Source organism: Aythya ferina, assembly GCF_964211825.1.
Source record: "Aythya ferina genome assembly, chromosome: 5".
NCBI classification, from domain to species: Eukaryota; Metazoa; Chordata; class Aves; order Anseriformes; family Anatidae; genus Aythya; species Aythya ferina.
Window position 1 is genome coordinate 58,327,565 of NC_140301.1, and position 19,511 is coordinate 58,347,075.

The window sequence follows — 19,511 nt, forward strand, 5'->3', positions numbered from 1 at the left end:
GTGGAAAAATAAGTATTTTATTTTGTATGGAAAGAATTTACTGAAACACTTAAAAATACAAAGAGTAATGAAGTCATAAACTAAAACATTTTTTTCCCTTTTGCAGCTTGTATATGAGTTTTTCATACGATTTTTGGAAAGCCAAGAATTTCAGCCCAGCATTGCCAAAAAGTACATAGATCAGAAATTTGTATTGCAGGTAAGCTGATCTGTTTTCTTTAAGGCTTCGTTTTGCTTTTGAAAAAAAATTGCTTTGAAAAGATGCTCTTTGGAATTTGAAAGTGAAACTCTATTTGCATCAGAAAATTATAAACAACTGCTTACAATGCAAGTTGTCAAACTAGAGATAGAGGAAGTATGTGTGTTTATATGCAAGTCTCTGTTGCTGTAGATATATACCATACTTGGACAGGCTCCAGTTTTAATATGTTAATCAAAATATTTGACTAGCTGGAAGTGAGAGTGAGCTGAAAGGATAGCTGTTGAGAAATGAAAGCCTTTCTGTCAAGTCATCTATAAATGCTGCCATCTAGAGAGACTACTTTAACCCCAGTTTTAATGTCTTAATATTGTTAAAATATTTCTGTTGGAAGGGGAAGCTATTTTTCTCTACTGGAGAGCTGGCAACAAGGGCAGAAGTTCGTTAACAAGCCTGTTCCCCAAGTAGCATTGGAAACAGTGATGCTATAGTGCTTGGGGAGGAAGTAAATCAAAAGGCCATATAAAGTTCAAGCTCTATTAGAAGCATAGAAGTAGCATCAGTAATAAACAACGTGGAACAAGGAATGGGAAGCTTTATCTTTGAAATTTGCTTGCCATTATGCCTGAGTGGAGGAGAGCCTCAGTCAGTGAGCTGGTAGCCACATAGCTGGCATGTTTCATCCTCCTCCTCCTGCTTCACGTGGAACTATAGCAGGTAGACTTCTCTGCTGGGGAAGCTTCTCCCAGACATCAACAGAAGTCAGAACAGAGAGAGCTGAAGGAAGGTGTTTTCTGGGATAAACCAGGTAACTTCACAGATAGGCATCCTTTGCCTTTTTGTCTTCAGCTTTCAACAATACATCTGTCTTGTGTTTTCTGTTCCCACGGTGAATTAATGGTTCCCATTTAGAACCACTAAATCAGATGGAATTTTGTGTTTAAGGCAGTCTGCAGCTTGCTTTTGAAATCATGGAAATTCATAAAGATTCCTACTTAGCTGGAAAAGGGTGTTGCCTTAGGGAGTGAGACTTGAATAAAGCCAAACTAGATATGGCAGGAGAGACAGCATTTCTGAATGCCTTTCTCTCTCCTCTTCTTCATGGAGCTTTTACTTTTCTCTTTGATGCTCAGGCAATAAAGGTAGTGGTTTTGCTGCCCTTGTACATTACTCATATAAAAAATACCTGATAAACTTAGCAAAGAAAGCAGTTTCTATTCTTAAATTCAAAGAAGGGACTTCAGTTCCCTTCTTAATATCCCAAGACCTTCTTTCCTCTAGAAGAGCATTAGAATATGCATGTTTTTATTTTATCCATCTCCTAAATATGAGAGTGTTTTTTATGCAGATCAAACCTCTGTGGTGGAGCTTCCTTTTTTGTTCATCCAAATATTGATTTGAACAAGAGGTTGCAACAATCTTGTCATCCAGTGCCTGATGGAGATGTCAGAATGTGACTGGGGGGAAGTCACTCTTGGCAGGTTTTTCCAGGCTAATTTTATTTTGTTCAGGTAGAGCAGGATTGACTTAGAAGGAATGTTTGTGTTTGTCTTCCAAATCTAGAGAATAAACGTTTCCAGGTGCTCCTGTTACATGCTGCTGAGTTTGTTTGTGACTGATGGTATCCTACTCACTTAAACCTTTTCAAGGCATTTTTATGGTTTGATGATTTTGATGATTTTATGATTTATGCCCTTTTATGATTTGGCACAGCAGGTGCCAAACACTTCTAAATAGGTCTATGACAAAAATTTTGAAGATCTTATTAGTCTTCAATAAATCTGCTAAATGACAGAATATATCTCCTGAAAGGGGGAAGTGTGATATTTTGAAACCTACGTATCTGAAATGGATGATACAACAATTGGAGCTTAAAAGAATTCTAAGAATTTGAAGCTCTTGCCATATGGTTAGGTGATGCATTTTTATATAGTGCTTCGTATCGTGTGTCAACTGAAAATTCATGTTTTTCTATCAAAAGTTCTGCTGAGCCTTACATACATGTGCAAATAGATATATTTCTGTGTCTCTAAGCGTTTCCATGTGGTCTATAGGAGCTTGAGTGTGCTTGCACTTCTTCTTGCAGTATTTTTTTGTATGCCCAGAGTTAGGAACCTGTGATTACAAATGACTTATATTGGAAACCAATTTGAGCCTTAAGAACTTAAAGCATGTTGGGTGTTTCATGACACCAATAGTACAGCTGTGACAATCTTCCTAATCAGCTTTCTCTTATTTTTTTAAATTTGATGGACTTCTTTGAAATGGGCATTTTTCAAGTTTTTTTCTTGCTTGCTTGTTGTTTGCTTTATTTTTTTTTGTTGTTGTTGTTGGTTTTTATTTGTTTTAATTAAATATAGATTTGTTGCTGGCTTTCAGCTGTGTGTTTTGCTAAAATGTTGTGCACTAACAGTGTAACTGTTCATTTCTAAAGACCGCTGGTACACAGCCTGAAATGGTTGGCAGTGGTTGCTAAGAGACTTGCTGTTGAAATACCTCCACAAGTATCTGTGTTGCTGTAGGTTGCTATTTTGGAAATTTTATTTCCCTTTTCTGTGTATGTTTAGTGTCAGAGTAGTCATGCAAATTATGGAAGTCTTGCAGCTTATCCATAAAAATAAGTCTTTATTGTTGAAAACTGATAACAAATTGGACAAATCAAAATAATCTTTTTTTTTAAATGACAGACTGAGTCTGACTTCAGTAACGTTTCCACAGAGGACCTGTATTACAGAACTGGAAATATAAATATTTTGCTCCTAAAAACAATCCAATAAGAAAATTAAAAACATAAGTGCTTCCAGCTGTTTGCTATCTTTGGGTGAAATTTGCTATTTGGGGAAGGATGAGGTGACTATTTATTTATTTAACTGCAGAACTGATTTAACGAATGAATGTGTTTATAACCTCGAGTGGGCAGCTGACAAACCTTGTAATTTCCTCATGAAATTCCCACCACAGCTCCTTACTGCAAGGAAAAGTGGGATACATCTGACACAATGAAAAAGAACACACACATCAGTCCTAAACCTAACTATTAGAAAGCAAAATCCCAGAAAGCTTAAGACTCTTTAATCATCTTTTTCTGTTTTTGTTTTTTTTTTTTTCCCCCTCCATAACCTCCTCAAAATGGAGTAGCAGTTTAACAGAGATAAGGTAGCATATATAGACTTACATATCAACTTATAATAGGTGTTTATAATTTATCTGATTGTAAAAACAAGACAATTTTGTTTTCTACCATTCCTGTAATGATTTTCTAGCAGCATCTTAAACATTTGTAAGGTCTCTTTGGCATATTTAATTTCTCTTGCAAGATAGGTACTAGTTCACAGTTACTTTATTTTTCATGTAAGAGCGATAATGGTTCCTTTTGATTACTAGCTTAGATTTCATTATTTTCTGTGTAGTTGTTTTTTTTTTTGTTGTTTTTTTTTTTTTTTACTTTACCTTTAAATTCATTCCAGCTGTCTGCCAAAATAACAAATGTTGTGGTGTCAGAAAAGATGGAGAAGGGGTGAGGTGAAACTCAGATATTTGTCATAGATGATTCAAGGGGAATAGAACAAAGATGTGTAGCTGACATTGCTGCTGCTTGTTCCGTACCTTAATTCTAAAAGGCAACTTAGGGTAGCAGTGTTCCAGGGTATATTTTGTACAGTAAAACACTGAGGATGGTTTTCTGTTTTGACTGCGTGCCACGTAACTATTTTGCTGTTTTAAAATCTGATTTAACAGTTTCTTAGTAAAGTTCTTTTTGTATGTTTTTGCTTTGTTTAAACTGAAGATAACATTTTGTTCAACCTGGAGGATTAATTGTCCTTGATTCTTTGATTCATGTTGAGATTAGTGGAGATCCTGTGACAGCGGATCCAGTGCTGGCACAGATGTCAACGTTGAGTCTTTCCACATTGTGCAGGCCATGTAATCACTAGGAAGACTTAAGAGCTCATAATATAAATTACAAGCAATTAGGAAAAATGTGACTTTGACACAAAATTGTGGGAGTAAAATATTAGAGCAAATGAGCAATGTCTTTCAGTTCTTCAGAGTGAGGGGGTAGGTAAATTGTCTTAATTTGTAGATGCGACAATATCATATTATTTATTTTGGGGGAGGAAGAAGGCAGCGTTTTAGAGCCTGTTAATCAAAAGTGTCTTTGTTGTTGGAAGATTTCCAAGTTTTTATGTCAGAAGTGAAGATCAATAAGCTGAGCTTCGTGATGATGTATCTGGGTTGCAACAGATTTTTTAAATTCTGTATTTCTACACCTTGGGTAATATAGATGTTCTTACTCGTATAAGCTTGCATGAATTTAACTGTCATATAGAAGTCTGTGTCATACTTGTCAAATGTAAAGTCAATATTCAATTTTTGTTGTTCTGTTTCTTTTAAACACAGCTGTTGGAGCTATTTGACAGTGAAGACCCTCGAGAACGGGACTACCTAAAAACAGTCTTGCACAGAATTTATGGCAAGTTTCTGGGTCTTAGAGCATTTATCCGAAAACAGATTAATAATATTTTTCTACGGTAAGTTGTGGGAGAATGTATTTTTCTCTTAGGAACATTGTAGGAAACTGATACATTACTGATGTTTAACTTTTTTTTTTTTTTTCTTTTTTTTAAGATTTGTTTATGAAACTGAACACTTCAATGGCGTAGCTGAACTGTTGGAAATTTTAGGAAGGTAAGTGAGTCTTTATTATCTATCTCTAACTTCCATTCTGAATGTGTCAGAATAGTGTCAGACTTAGAAGGAAGTATTGCTATAAGCCCCTATTCTGAAAACAAATGTGTGCATGTGGTCATCTTTAAGCTCATGTGCAAATCTATCACATTTTTGCCAAGAGTATTTAGCTGGGTGCAAGTTACAGCCAAAAAAGTGTTGGATGGATTTGTGTGTGTTACACTTCATTCTTGCATGCTATAGTGTTTTTTTTTTGTTTTGTTTTGTTTTGTTTTTAAGTATGCTAACAGTGTGAATGTTTCAGATGTAATTCTGGTAAGTTAATTACCCAAGAACACCTTTTGTATATGAATTTACAGAACAACAAAGGCAAGTTCTTATCTGTTTGGCAACAGGTTTGTGCAGCTGTTTATATCATTGTTCCTAAGTCAGAGCTGAATTACTACATAGATATACTGCACTGCTAATATAAAGGAGGAGAAAATTTAGCACTTGTTAAGACAGCATGATCCTGCTGTCTGTAAACAGGTGCTGACTGCTAAATTATTTGAATGTAGAAAGATCTTGTTCAGACCTTCAGAATGTTTTCTATGATAACACTAACAAATATTTCTCTTCTAATTTCTAGTATTATCAATGGTTTTGCTTTACCTCTTAAGGCAGAGCATAAACAGTTCCTGGTGAAGGTGCTGATTCCTTTACATACTGTCAGGAGTTTATCACTCTTCCATGCACAGGTAGAATTTATAAAAATATTTTCTGATCAGTTAGAATGATGATTTTTTTGTTTGTTTGTTTTTGCTATTTAGGAAATTTAATTGACTAGCACATAAAAAAGGTGGGGGAAAATTTTTGTAATGTGGGACAATACAGCAGTTTTTTATTCTTTTGCTATGTTTTTTTTGATAAATATCTTCTATTCTGATTAGGTAATTAAAAATGTAACCTACATGTATAACTTTGTATAAATAAAAATGTAACCTACGTGTATGTTTAGTAGCTTAACTCTTCAGTTTTCCTCTCTGCAATTTTCCCATTCTCACAAGGTTACCTTTCTCATTCTATCATCCTCTTTCCGTGTCCCAAGAGGATATCCAGGTTTCTTTAGTCTTGTCCTGGCTAAACTCTTCATCGCTCTGGCAACTTTCTGAATAGTAATCCCCTCACTTTTGCATAACCTTAAACGTTTTCACTCACAGACCTCTTAATACCGCGTTTATGCTTTCATATGTCCTTTTATACATTCAGTTTTCATTATGATATTTTTCTTCTGTTACGTGATACCTGTTGCCTTTCTGTCTGATCTTCAGATAGTGCAGTCTTTGTTCTGCGTTTCAAGCAGCACTTGCTGACTATGTTACAGGTTTTAGCTGTGCTAGCACATCTTGTGAGTTTTCATGATTTTGCCAATACACAAGAAGTGTAAAATGTTATTTCAGAGAGTAACAATCATCTAAACTTCTGTTATCTTCCTGTTTTTAGAATTCTGAGCTGCTCTGGTTTTTAATTGTGTATGGTACTTTGTCACCTTAAGGTTTTTGTAACGTGTTACCTGTTGTTCCTGTGAACTGGACTTTGAATGGATTTACACAGTGCAAACTGCATCTCAGTGTAAAATTGGATACATTTTTAGAAAGCTGTATAGCATCTTGCCTTGAGCCTCTTTTTTTTGTTGTTGTTGTGGCTTCTTAAAATATTTTTGTGATATCTGTATAGAAATGTTCTAACTTCATTTTCTGAAATCTTTTTCTCTTCACAGCTGGCATATTGCATAGTACAGTTTCTGGAGAAAGACCCCTCGCTCACAGAACCAGTAAATATTTTTCATACTTTTTTTTTCTGTCATAAACAGCTTATTTTTTTCATGAGGAATTTAAAAAAATATATGTCTAATTTCTTTTTTTTCTTATTCAGGTCATCAGAGGCTTAATGAAATTCTGGCCAAAAACCTGCAGTCAGAAAGAGGTAAATGACATGCTAGTATTAACAACAACAACAACAAAGTTAGTTTGCTCTATGATATAATGTGCAGGGAATTCTTACGTTTCTCCAGGTAGATTGCACATGCTGTATTGGATGTTGGTGTTAGTTCTTGTAGAAGATTTTCTATGCTTGAATTCTGCTTTTTTGTTCTTTTGTTTTGTATCGTTTTCTGGATAGTTTTGACTATGAAGAGAAAAGCTTCTGATAGCCATTTCTACTCACAAAATAAGCTCTAGTTTTTACACAGAAAATACAATTTTGTTTTGTTTTAGAAAGGGGACAATAAATATATAGAGGATAGATTGGAAAAAATGTTCGATTTGGAATTGTTTATATGTGAGGATAGTATTTTCCCAGGGTGTATAAAGAATGTTTTATTTTCTGGGTTTACCCGCTGAACGTGTTAAGAGGCAGTTAATACTTAGCATTTTTGTTTCAAATTCTTAATGCAAATCTGAATATCCCTGAGATTTCATGACATAGCAAAACTGTTATTTTCAGTATTACTTTGAAAAATGAGTTAAAATTATATGACTTTCTTTAACAGACTTAAAGACTTGGCTATTCAAAGTCTTTGTATGAGACTAGGTTTTTCAGCATGGGTATCCTGGTGCAATTCTGAAGTTTGCTTTAAAGGACTACCAATAGAGCATTTGCACATACTTCTTTCTTTAAGAAACTAGATCCAGAAGCTGTCAAAGCTAGAACTGATTGGGTTTTTTGACCAAGGGTCTTGTTGAACTAGTGGGAGCTTCTATTTTTTCCTGAAGTGGTGGGATTTGAGGGTATGCAGCATTTTATTGATAAAGATAATTCATAGTTGTTGAATTCAGTGCTTCATTCCTTGTCTGCAGGTCATGTTCCTAGGAGAGCTGGAGGAAATCTTGGATGTAATTGAACCGTCACAATTCGTCAAAATCCAGGAACCCTTGTTTAAACAAATTGCCAAGTGTGTCTCTAGTCCTCATTTTCAGGTCAGTTTGTATAGGAATGTATAGCCTCAATTTCAAACATAAAACCCCCTCAAATGTAAATACTATTTTATATTATGTAGTTTAAAATACTTGTTCTTCTGGATTTCTATGGAAAGGTATGTTGCAGTAGATGTTTAGTTCTGAGTTCTATTATAACATTTTAAATATATTTGGGGTTACAGCACAGAACCTAAGCCACATAAGAGTTTAAATTTTATCCAGGCAGACTTTGAGCCCTTATAGGTATAGGTACTCACTGTATGGCCTTTGGACTGATAGGCCCAGTAAGATCTATTTGCTTACTTTTTTAATGTGTCTCTTGTTCTACTACCTCCATCCTTCTCTAAAGAGATGTCTGGTTAGAGGTGATTGATCCCATAAACTATTTTCTTTCTTGCATGATGGTGAGAAGGGGGATGAATAGGAATTAAGTTTAATCGTATGCGAAGATGAGACAGGATTCATGGCTTGTATCATCTCTGTATTAAGTTACGTGACCTTTCCTGGCACAAAGGCAGATGGGACTGCTGTAGGCTCTTCCGTGGGCTACATCTGTTTTAAACACTATGTAGATCAGTGTTTTCCCTCCTAGTTTCCATCTCCCTGCCAAGGTGATTCTGTCATTAGTCTTCCCCACATTTAAGACCTCATCTCACATACTCCCTGCCTCCTTCCTCTCGTATCCTGGTGCTGTTACTTCCAACTGGGAAGTCACAGGATTGAGAGAAAGGGGAGATGGTAAGTCCTTCCACTTGCCCTTCTCTTCCATAGCTGCGGTATTGTTGCATCATCTGCTCTTGGTCTTCAGTGAGTCACAATGTATTGTTCAGGGGAAAGAGAAAATGGATGCTGTGGGATCTGAATTACAGTACAAAGATACCATTAATGCAGGTTATACTATTGATTAAAATAGAGTTTTATTTCCCAAATTAATGATTTCTGTTAATTCATCTTAATGAAATTTCTATGACTTGGTTTTGCTTCAGATTATTACAAAAAATGTATCTGAATTCCCATTAATATTTTATTCCTTTGACTCAAAGGTGGCTGAAAGAGCACTGTATTATTGGAATAATGAATACATCATGAGTTTGATAGAGGAGAATTCAAACGTTATACTTCCCATCATGTTTTCCAGCCTTTATAGGATTTCTAAAGAGCACTGGAATCCGTAAGTTTTTGCAATTAAATTTTAAATTACCTCTTGTCAAACTGCTGATCAACTTAAGGAAGTGTCTGCTGAAGAATGACAGAACAGGAAAGATCCAGATTCAAAACTGACATGAGCAGGTGCAGCTCTGTTCATGCCAATATAAATTAGACCATGCTTAAGCTTGGCTCAAAATGTTATTAATTATCTGGTATGTAAACAAAAATCAGTACCTTATGGGATAAAAATAAACCTTCTCATAAATTGGAAGGAAGAGAAATTAGATGTTGCATTGTTACTGAAGAAAAAATGTTGCTCATCAAGCATTTCTCGTAAACAGATTTTTACAAGCTAGTTAATGTGTTAAGTGTGTTCCTAAATTATCTGGAATAATATCACTTGGCATTAATAAGGCTTTGTGGCTGTACTGCGGATGGTACTGATCCCCCTGGTAGACTTCTGGTACAAGCATTTTTCTAAACATTTATGCAGCATATATAAACCAGTATGTTATTAGGTTGGTTTTTTTTTTTTTTCAAAATGCATTTAAATACAGCTGTTCTCTATTATGCACAATCATAGAGCAGTAGCTTCCTACTGATATCCTCTTAATTTGGCTTTTTGATTTTTAAACTTGATGACCTAGTAGAAAATGTTGTCATAAAAAACAGTGTTACAGTTGGATGTCACACATACTCTACTTCGGTTGAAATGTGTTTCTAAGCCAGAGTGGTGACTGTTTAGTAAACCCAGTGTGCTGTGGTCAGGTCCCAGCTGATTTGGTAAGGCCTTACTCTAAAGTATTTGTAAAACATGTCATCTTTACTACATTACTACATAAAACATTACTACATAAAACATTACTACAAGGTAAAATATGTCACCTTTTAAAAAAGGCGGCTGAGGGGAGGGAGGCCTTACTGTTCTTTACAGTTACCTTAAAGGAGATTGTATCAAGGTGGGGATTGGGCTCTACTCCCAAGCACCAAGTGACAAGATGGGCAGAAATGGCCTTAATTTGTGCCAAGGGAGGTTTAGTTTTGATATTAGGAGAAATGACTTTACTGAAAGGGATCTGTGGTGTTGGAGCAGCCTGCCCAGGGAAGTGATTGAGTCACCATTCCTGGAGGTCTTCAAGAAACATATAGATAACAGAACACAAAAAAAAAAGACACTTTCCATGGCATTAACACTGCATTGCGAGTCTCAAACCAGCCTGCCCAACCTTTTGTGCTATGTACTGGGATGCTTCTGGTAATAAGAATACGCCAGCATCCCAGATCTCGGAGTTTTATACCCACAGGAGTGTTGTACCTTTGACATGCAAACTGGGTTAAGATACATGTGAAATAAAGAAGGTATTTAAGGTATCTTTCTAAGAACATTCTTAAATGCAGGCAACAAAAATGAAAGCTTATTGAAAGAAGCGAATAAGATCGGGATGGGGAACTGGCGCATTTTCTGGATAGGTTATCTTTAAATGTTCCTTGCACCTGTAGTGTTCATTTACTTTACTGGATGAAGAGTTGTTTCATAAGCAGATCTGTGTCTGTATATGATAACTTTAGTATTGGGTGAGGAACTTGGATTTCTTGATAGATAGTCTATTCAAATTCTTTGAATATTTTCAGATTTTTTTCTCTTTTTCTTTTTCATTTTTTTAGTTGTTTATCTTCATCTCTGCCAGAAAAGAATTTTGAACTCTGGATAATCAGACTATTGGCAGACCCATATTACTTTGGAAATTGTTATATTTTAGGTTAGTTATCTAGTCAGATGGTGTAAAAGAGTAAACTGACTTTAACTTTCTTGAACCTTTGTGGGACAAGATGCCTTTGAAAGCTTTTTGAAATTACTAGGATTATACATCACCTCTTATATAAGCCCACTTGTCACATTTTATGCAGTTAAGCAACGAGAAATAAAATAAGTGATATATTGGCTTTTGTGTAAGGTCAGGAACAGCAAAAAGCAAAGAAAGCAGAGGTTTATATAGATGCTCTATACTGCTTTGCATAGGTACTGCAATATCTCATCCATAAGTTTTTTTTTTTTAGATTTATTTTTTTGATATACAAACGTGAAAATGAATATGAAATGTAGTGGTACAAGGAAATCACTCTTGAAATGAAGCCTTGTATTTTGCAGAGATGCACTGAATATTCAGCTTCCTAGAAAAAAAAAAGTTAAGGAAATATGAATCATTCCCTTCTTGTGTTTAAATTCTGTTACTTCTGCAAGCATTGATGATTTTAATCTCTGGAGTTGCATTCAGAATTGCTCCACATCAAGAGCTATTACATCTTCAATGTGATAGCTTTCTGTTGTTACCTTTTACCATAGCATTTTGGTTTACGCCATGTAAGTAGTCAGTAGAGACATGAGAGCAGATTCTCACCTTCAAATGTGTTAATCAAGAGTAGTTCCATAGAAATCAAAGAATTAGCATACTTTCAAGAGCAGAAATGATGGTAAGAGAAATACTTTTCTTTCATGTTTGATTTCACCTGAAACTAAACTCCTTTTTTTCTTTGTTAATGTTTCACAGGGCTATTGTGGCTTTAGTCTACAATGTGTTGAAGGCTTTTATGGAGATGAACAGCACCATGTTTGACGAGCTGACAGCCACTTACAAGTCAGATCGTCAGCGGTAACTTTTTAAAGCTTTTTTTGTCAGCTGTGCATAAGGCCTGCTGTTTAGTTTATTCCTTACACTCAGCTGCAGTTGCATTATCTCACACATAATTGACACAGTGCCTTGTTTTTTCCTCTATATTCTCTTGAGCCTTCTCTTTGCGAGTTGTAAGATAATGTCATGTAAATGTTGTTCTTTACTCCTTATAAAATACAGTACCTGTTGCTTAGCTTGGGAATCCATCCAGAATTCCTTTTGACCCCATACTGCAAGAGAGTTAGATATATAAAGCTATTTTCTGTATTTGCTGTCTAAACATCAGGAAGCAGGTCTTTAGTGTGCTCTTGACAGAACACTGTTCCAGATCTCTCAGAGAGGTTGCGGAGTCTGCCTTCTTGGAGGTCTTCAAAAGCCATCTGGCATGGTCCTGGGCAACCTCCTCTGGGTTTTCCTAAGAAAGGGGTTATACCCAATAACCTCCAGAGGTCCCTGCCAACCTTAACCATTCTGTGAAGCTCTTCAGCAATAAAAGAAAACAAGTGTTTAAAGATAATGCTTCACTTAATCATGTAAAAAACAAACAAACAAAAATACTTACACAGTTTGGAAAAAAGCATAAGGGAAATCCCAAAGATTTGATTCTTCCAAAACACTGCACATAGGCTAGATGTCTTAAAGCAAAGAGGCATCTCTCAATTCTTTTGGTTCTTATTCGGAAGTCTTGCTGTAGCTGAATCTTTGAGTATGCAGGATCCATTAGGTGCACCACTCATACAGTCATTAGTTATGATATTATGATATGGTATTTTTATTTTGCCTATTTTCCTGTGCTCCTTAATTTTCATTTTGCAATTACAGTGCAGATTCTTTTCTCAAGAATTTTAGCTTATACAGAATAGCAGGTGTCTTCCCCCCCAAAAAAAAATAAATAAATCATGAAGTCTGAACAGTATCTGCAACTTTGTCATATGTTTGGTGTGACTTGGTGTTCCCACAAGCAAAGCGAAGGGTACTGTACGTACTGTATGTCATCAGAAATTGCTATGTTGGTACAGTCTTTCAAGCCTCTTGGATGCCATTTGTTTTGAATTGTGTGGCTGGATTCACACCGTCCTTTTGTTCTGCTTAATTACTGTAAAATACAAAGTTTTATACATGTAAAATCTACAATTGACACATAAATGCAGCATTTTACTTTTAGAGACTTAGAGCTGTATTTTAGCAAAGATGCAGATGAATTCTAGATATCTGATGATAAATAAGGCTCAATCTGCTAGATTGAGCACTATGTGGTTTTCTTGCAGAAAAGGCTGAGGGTCTGGTCATCTAATCCAGTCTTTTATGGAGGAACCTCAGTGGCTTAAATCAATGGCAGTTGCACTTTGTACCTTAAAATGAGGCACTTGCCTCTTAGCATGATCAGACACTGGTGTAATGTGTCCTGTGTCTGGATAACTAATTGTCATTATAAAACTTTTAAATACCTTCTAGTATAAACTTTGATAATTACATTAGTTTTTACAGGAAAACTTAGTTATTTTAACAGAACAGTGTTTTCTTTTTTTTTTTTTTTTTTTTTTTTTTTGCTAAACTAAACCAGGAGAAATATATTCAATGTTAATGACTGTGATAGGTCAGATAGGTAAGTTGAATGAGGTTATCATTACCTAAGGGTTTTACTAAGTAGGCCTATATTTCAAAATGATTGGATGATAAATATCTGGTAAGTAGCCTGAAAATGTCAGGCTATTTATTTTTTTTCTCAGTTTTAAGTGCGTTTTAGTGACAGTGGGCTCTATTCTTTTTTTTTTTTTTTTAATCTGTTAAGAGACTTACCTAAGAGTTGCTTTTATTTTTTGTATGCATAAAATACTATTGGAAGTTACAATTTAAAATAAATGGGCTAGATGTTGGCATTGTGGCTGAATTAAGATGTGTATGAATAATATTTCTAATCTACTGAAATATTTTCAAGAATACTGTAACACAACAGGCATGGAATCTGTATCTCTATAACTATTAGATTATTACTTCAGATGAACCTGGAGGGTGATATAATAGAATTTAATGCATTTTGCACCTTGCAGTATCAGGGAGATTTATTCAAAGTAAGCTACAGCAGATACAGGAAATTTAGAAAACAAATAACGCAGGTTCAGCAAATATTAGTTTAGCTGTTTAATTTTATCAAATCAGCTATTTAAAGCCTGTTGTTAAAGCAAATGCTACATCGAATTTTTTATGGGGAAAAAAAAAAAAAGCAAAGCACTGACCAGAAGACGTATCTTAGGTCTGAACTTTCCCTTGGGTGATGATGCCTAAGGTGTATGAAAGTATTGTATGTAATAACAGTGATTCTAAAAGAATAAAGGAACACTTATTCTAGAAAGTGGCTGTTATTTTTAAAGTTAAAAATAGCTTCCTTAAATAAACATGAAAATTATCCAATGAAAATTAGTACTGAAAATATTCTTTTTTTACTAATCATGATATATTAGACCCATAATAAAAGTCCACTGCATTTTTTCTTCTGTATTACAAGGTAGTGTCTATGAACACTGTTACTGTGTTCAGTGTATGGACGTACTCCTTTTTTTTAGTGATACTTAAATAGGTAACAACATGGAAAAATAAAAGTAATTTACAAAAGACAAGTATATGTTAGAATTGCAAATGTGTTGAACAAAATTAGTGTTGCTAATTAATGTCAACTGTACATTTTTTATATAAGTTCTCTACAGTCTTCTCTCCTGCTAACTTTTTGTTTCATTTCATCTGTCAGTGAGAAGAAGAAAGAGAAAGAACGTGAAGAACTGTGGAAAAAACTGGAGGATTTGGAATTAAAGAGAGGTCTTAGACGTGATGGAATAATTCCAACTTAACAAAAAAACAAAACAGCATTATTAACCTGTGGAGTCACACATTTATGTAGTAGAAGATGGAGCAACAGTTTTCTGTATTGTGCAACTTTACAGTAGATTTCACATTTGTTTCATTATTACAACAGCACTGTATATACCTGTCTCTAAGTAAAGGAAAAAAATAAGGACTTTAATCCAAAGTTTGGACAGCAGATGGACTTCTCAGAACTTTGCAAACATAATCATTGTTTTAACCCTTCTTTAAAACCAGTCTTCAAAGATCTGTTGATGAAAATTGCAATGTCAAATTCCATTGTCAGGACCTGTTCCTTATTTATCGTTAGCAGAGAGTATAATACAACTTTCAAATGTGAACAATCTTAAAATTTAGCTTGTCTTTCTGCTAAACTGTTAAGTGTATTTATAGTAAAAGAGAAAAAAAGACTGTCATTTCCTTATGAGTTTGTGTAACATCCTCCTTCTCTGGATAACTTTACTGTAATTTGACTTTTTTTTTTTTTTTTTTTTTTTTTTCCTTTTGCACATCTTCATAAGTTGAATGTCCATTCAGATCAGGGCCATGAAAAAACATAGGTCCTGAATAAAAGTTTTGTTTACTGGTGTGAGCATTTTCTAGTACCAGGCTGTCTCTGGTGCTTCTTTAATTTGAACATTAGGAATAAAAAAACTAGTAGGTGATAAACATAGTAGAAAAGGGAGCTTTGGATTCACGCACCTATTTATTGCAAATCCAAATTAGTGTCCACAATCCTTTAAAAATGGGCAGTGGTAACACCCTAGATTTCAGTACCTAACCAGTATTAGTGTTATGGAATTGGACACACATACCAGACCTGTTTTAGAAATACTAATTGCTAAATTATTACAGTATGTTTTTATTGGACCATTTTGAAAGAATAAAGACAAACACTAAACAGTGCAAGCATGAAATTGATCTTCAGTGGTCATGGATCTGATTGGAAAATGAGTTGAGATAGCAGTTTGGACTGTTTGGAGTTGTTGCCTTACTTTTTAATATGTATTTATAAAGTGTTCCAGCAAAAGAGGATGTAGCCTCTAAGAAACATACTATAGTGTTTTTGTGGTTTTAGTACTATTACTCATCACAATACCAGCCCTATGATCTTAGCTGGAAAGGATTCTGGATAATATACTTCTGCATTCTCATCTGGATGCTCATTCCTAACTACTGTATTTGTTACCAAAAGTGGTTCTACAAATGCTACTGAAAAAAAATTCTGGAAATCCTAATGTTCTGAGTATTAATAATAAAGTTTAAAATGCTTTTATATCAAAGGTGCATTGTGACCAAATTGTTTAAAACAAAAGAAAAAAAACAAAACAAAGAAGAGGGCTGTATTATAAGTATGCATTATTGGCTATCTGCTTTGTATTTGAAAGTGGAATCTTACATCTTTGGTAGGTAAAATGCTGATAAGACTTATGTACAGTATATATTTAGCTAATGCAGTTGCATTATTATATACCGAAAGGTATGTGTTTTGGGATTTTTCTCCAGGATGCTTTTGAACTGTTATAGACATATGACAACAGTGAATTGATAATCCTAAACCATCAATCCAGCAGTATTTACCGTATAAAACTGAATTGGTGTTCATGAGTCTTTGTGATAGTTGCAAACATGAATTTATGACCTGTTGCCATTGATAGAAGTACAGTATAAATACAAGCTTGTATATTTTCCTTCCTACCATTTAAACGTGCAGTAGGATTTGAAGTTTTCTTGTTTCCAGGCACGGAAAAGAGGAAAAAAAAAAAAAAAAAAAGAATTCCCTCCTAGACTACTGACTGTTTCAGGATTATCAGGTCACAGTGTATGTACTCCTGGGTCTGCGCACACAAATGTTGTAAGCTCAACAATTTTGTAAAAAGTTGGCACTGTTAATTCTGGAAAGAAAAGGTGGAACTACTCATATGCAACACCAAACACAACATGGTTTAATGGGATTAATGAGCTTCTTTAAAGAACACTGACTGGGACGCAATGTAAATTAGGCAGTTATTGTCATAGTTGAAACATTTTATTTTAAAGTGCTGAAGCAAAGGTGCAAGCTGAAATACTGAAGATTAAATAAATTTATAACAAATCATGTCCCTTAGCCCATTGATTTTGACAGTCTTTTATTTCTGTTATAAAAAGAAATATTGACTAGTGTGATTTCTGTGTGAGATGATCACGCTTTGCAAGAGGGTGGACTTTAAACTCATGCTTAAAGACTGTGTTCAATTGTGGAAAAATTGAGATGTAACAAAGGAAAAAAAAAATGTTTTCCACCTGGTGGAGTAAAACAGAACAATGTGAAATTAGAAAAAGCACCTTGTCCTGTACTTAGAGTTTAGGTGAGTGTTGTTTGTTCATAACTTTTTGGTTTTGACATGACATTTTGGTATTGATCATACAAAACTGATGAGAACCTGATGGGTTGCAATATTTTGTTACCTCTGATGTTACCTCTGATGTGGGGATAGTGGGGAGTATCTAAAGTTTATAGATGATTTATCACTTCCGAGAAGGAATGTTTTCTTTAAGCTGAACGAGACGATGTGATATTAGTCACTTGACTCTAAAAGGCTGGCACGACGCTAGGTTGCACTGTGCGATGTATGCGAAGAAGCACTTGCCACAATGATCTGACTGTACCCCCGGGATCCGCTGTTTGCCGCAACCCAAATGCGATATTCTGCCGCTGCACAGAGCTCCCCTGGGGATCGATGGGAGCTGTAGGCAAAGAAGAAGGCAGCATATGGGCCCAAGTGTGATCAGTGCATCTATTTAATTGTGCTTTTCATTTGCTTCTTGAGTTCCAGAAACTACCTTTATTTGTGTAAATGTTTTTATGAACTGCTCGGAGGGCAGTTGCTGGGTGATCGCTCATGTCCTGTGCCATATTGGTTTCAGGGGCAAGGATTGAATACTGTCTGGTAAAAGGAAAGAGCTGCATTTTCAATACTAGGGCATTGCATCAGGTCATGGGGATGTAACAGCTGTAAAAGTGAAGTTCCTCTCAGATACTTTAAATTGAGCACATATTGCTTTCTTCATCTTGCAAGTCTCCCTTATTGTTTTCCTTTCATTGCTTTTGAGTGGTTTTTATCTCTCTTCCAAAGGTTGGAATGCTTTAAATAAAAGTGTTCTACTGCCATTGGAGCGTTCACTAGTAAATTTAATCTTGGTTTTCTTAGCACAAATAAAAGGATTTAATTTATTTTTTATCTCCTCCTATATATGGAAAAATCAAGGCTGTCGGAGCCAAGAATTGCTTGAGCAAGAAATGCAGCAGCTGTACTTACATTTTACATGTGTAAGTACAGCCTCAGGCTCTTACTCTATGGAAAGGAAAATAAATTAGAGCTTTAAAAACCTTTTTATTGTTTTGTGAGGAAGGAGAAAGAACTGAACAGATTCTTCTCCCCCCGAATAAAACCAAAAGGATTTGGTTTGGGTTCTCTCTTGGAAAACAAAGATGGCCTTTTCTCTTAATTGTGTAACTATCACTGCTAGCGGTGGCCCTAAAGCAAGATAAAGGTGACAGTGCAAGATTGAAGAATGTTTTTATTTACATGTGACCTTTTTCTTTTATTTTTATTTTGGCTCACCTGCTTCCCTTAGCAGCTAAGTTGTGAGACACAAATTAGTTTTTCTAGTTGGTATCTGCAGCAGATTTTGTATTGCCCAGTTTTTCATTTAAGGTTTATGAAACAGTATCTTGAAACAGGATGGAACTAATTTTCATTGAAACCTTTTATCCAAGTGTTGCTTCCCATCCACAGAAGTGTACACTTTTTATCATGACCTCTCTGAATACAAGTTTTTGTTATTTGGATCACTTACTGTAAATATGTTGTATTCATAACCTCATGTAAAGATGAGGAGTTTTCAAATATAAATAGTACCGATACATTTCTTGTTGTTGTCCTATTTTTGATTGTAGTATAGCGAATGACCTGTCATGCTTTTTGTTTAAAGGTTAGCATTAGATTCATAGATCTTAATATTTTAGCATTTCATTGTTTAAGCAGGAGAGGGCAGCAAAAGTTCATTTTTCCCCATAGGAATGCTCTGGTCCATTACTGTTTTTAAATTTAGATGCATTAAACTATCTGTGGGTAGGGGGGAAAAATGAAACATTTTTTATATTATATTAAAAGGTGCATATGAAAATATATAGACTGGTCCAACCAGACTGTGAAAATGTCTTCTACTTACATCAAAGTAATAATAAAAGAAAAATATCTTCCACCTCTGGATAAAAGTACAAGCAGGTCTTAAGCTCTTGGGTTCAATTGTCATTCTTTGGAAATAGTTTACTTTCTTAAAAATGGTATCAAAGAAACTCGAACTCAATGGTGCTCCCAGCTATAAATGTGTAATCTTCCTCTTCTGCACATGCTCAAGAGGCTCTGTACTGTGGGTGCATCTAAATAAAGAAGCAATGAAGTGTTTTCCAGGTGCTTGGCTTTTTTTTCCACCTCCTCCCGCCTAAACATCATCTACCTTTTCAACAGTGAGTTACCAGCTACCCATTCCTATGCCTTAAATGTAAGGACACTAGTCTAAGAAAAAACACTCAGTGAGGTGGTACTGTTTATGTTTCTGCCAGAATTATCAGCATAACCTTCCAATTTCATTAGGTTTATGTGTTTTTTTAAGATCCTTTCATGATGATGAGCATCCTCGTACTGCATGCTTGTGAGGAAGGTAAAAGCAGTGGCTAAAGGAAGAGAGGCATTAGATCTACACAGTGTTTTGGTAAACCCTTTGAGCCGTAACACAGCAGGTGAACAAGACTTATTCTTTGTAGTATCATTCTACTGTTTCAGTCCTTGTGCTGCTGTGCCTTGCATTATAGAAGTGAGGAGAAGGGCTCAAGATGGTTACTTGGATGGGAAACAGCCTCTGGAGAGAAGGGCAGGTAGAGCCTGGGAAGGGGTAGTGCTGGTGAACGTCTTTAGCAGAAGCACGGCCACCGTGGATGCT

At 35.3% G+C, this 19,511-nt stretch overlaps 1 protein-coding gene across 5 annotated transcripts in view; it reads left to right on the plus strand.

Annotated features, from left to right (window-relative positions):
• PPP2R5E (protein phosphatase 2 regulatory subunit B'epsilon) overlaps positions 1–18,976 on the plus strand; it is a 74,755-nt gene extending 55,779 nt beyond the window's left edge. For 4 of the 5 annotated variants that reach the window (XM_084521709.1, XM_084521707.1, XM_084521711.1 and 1 more), the window contains 10 exons: positions 107–199; positions 4,601–4,731; positions 4,829–4,888; positions 5,517–5,625; positions 6,648–6,701; positions 6,803–6,853; positions 7,726–7,845; positions 8,889–9,016; positions 11,544–11,645; positions 14,413–18,976. In XM_084521709.1, coding sequence (XP_084377835.1) covers positions 107–199; positions 4,601–4,731; positions 4,829–4,888; positions 5,517–5,625; positions 6,648–6,701; positions 6,803–6,853; positions 7,726–7,845; positions 8,889–9,016; positions 11,544–11,645; positions 14,413–14,512 — 948 coding nt within the window. In that variant the 3' untranslated portion in view covers positions 14,513–18,976. The remainder of the gene's footprint in view (positions 1–106; positions 200–4,600; positions 4,732–4,828; positions 4,889–5,516; positions 5,626–6,647; positions 6,702–6,802; positions 6,854–7,725; positions 7,846–8,888; positions 9,017–11,543; positions 11,646–14,412) is intronic. The other variant, XM_084521708.1, reaches the window with a different exon arrangement.
• Positions 18,977–19,511: the final 535 nt, after the last annotated feature.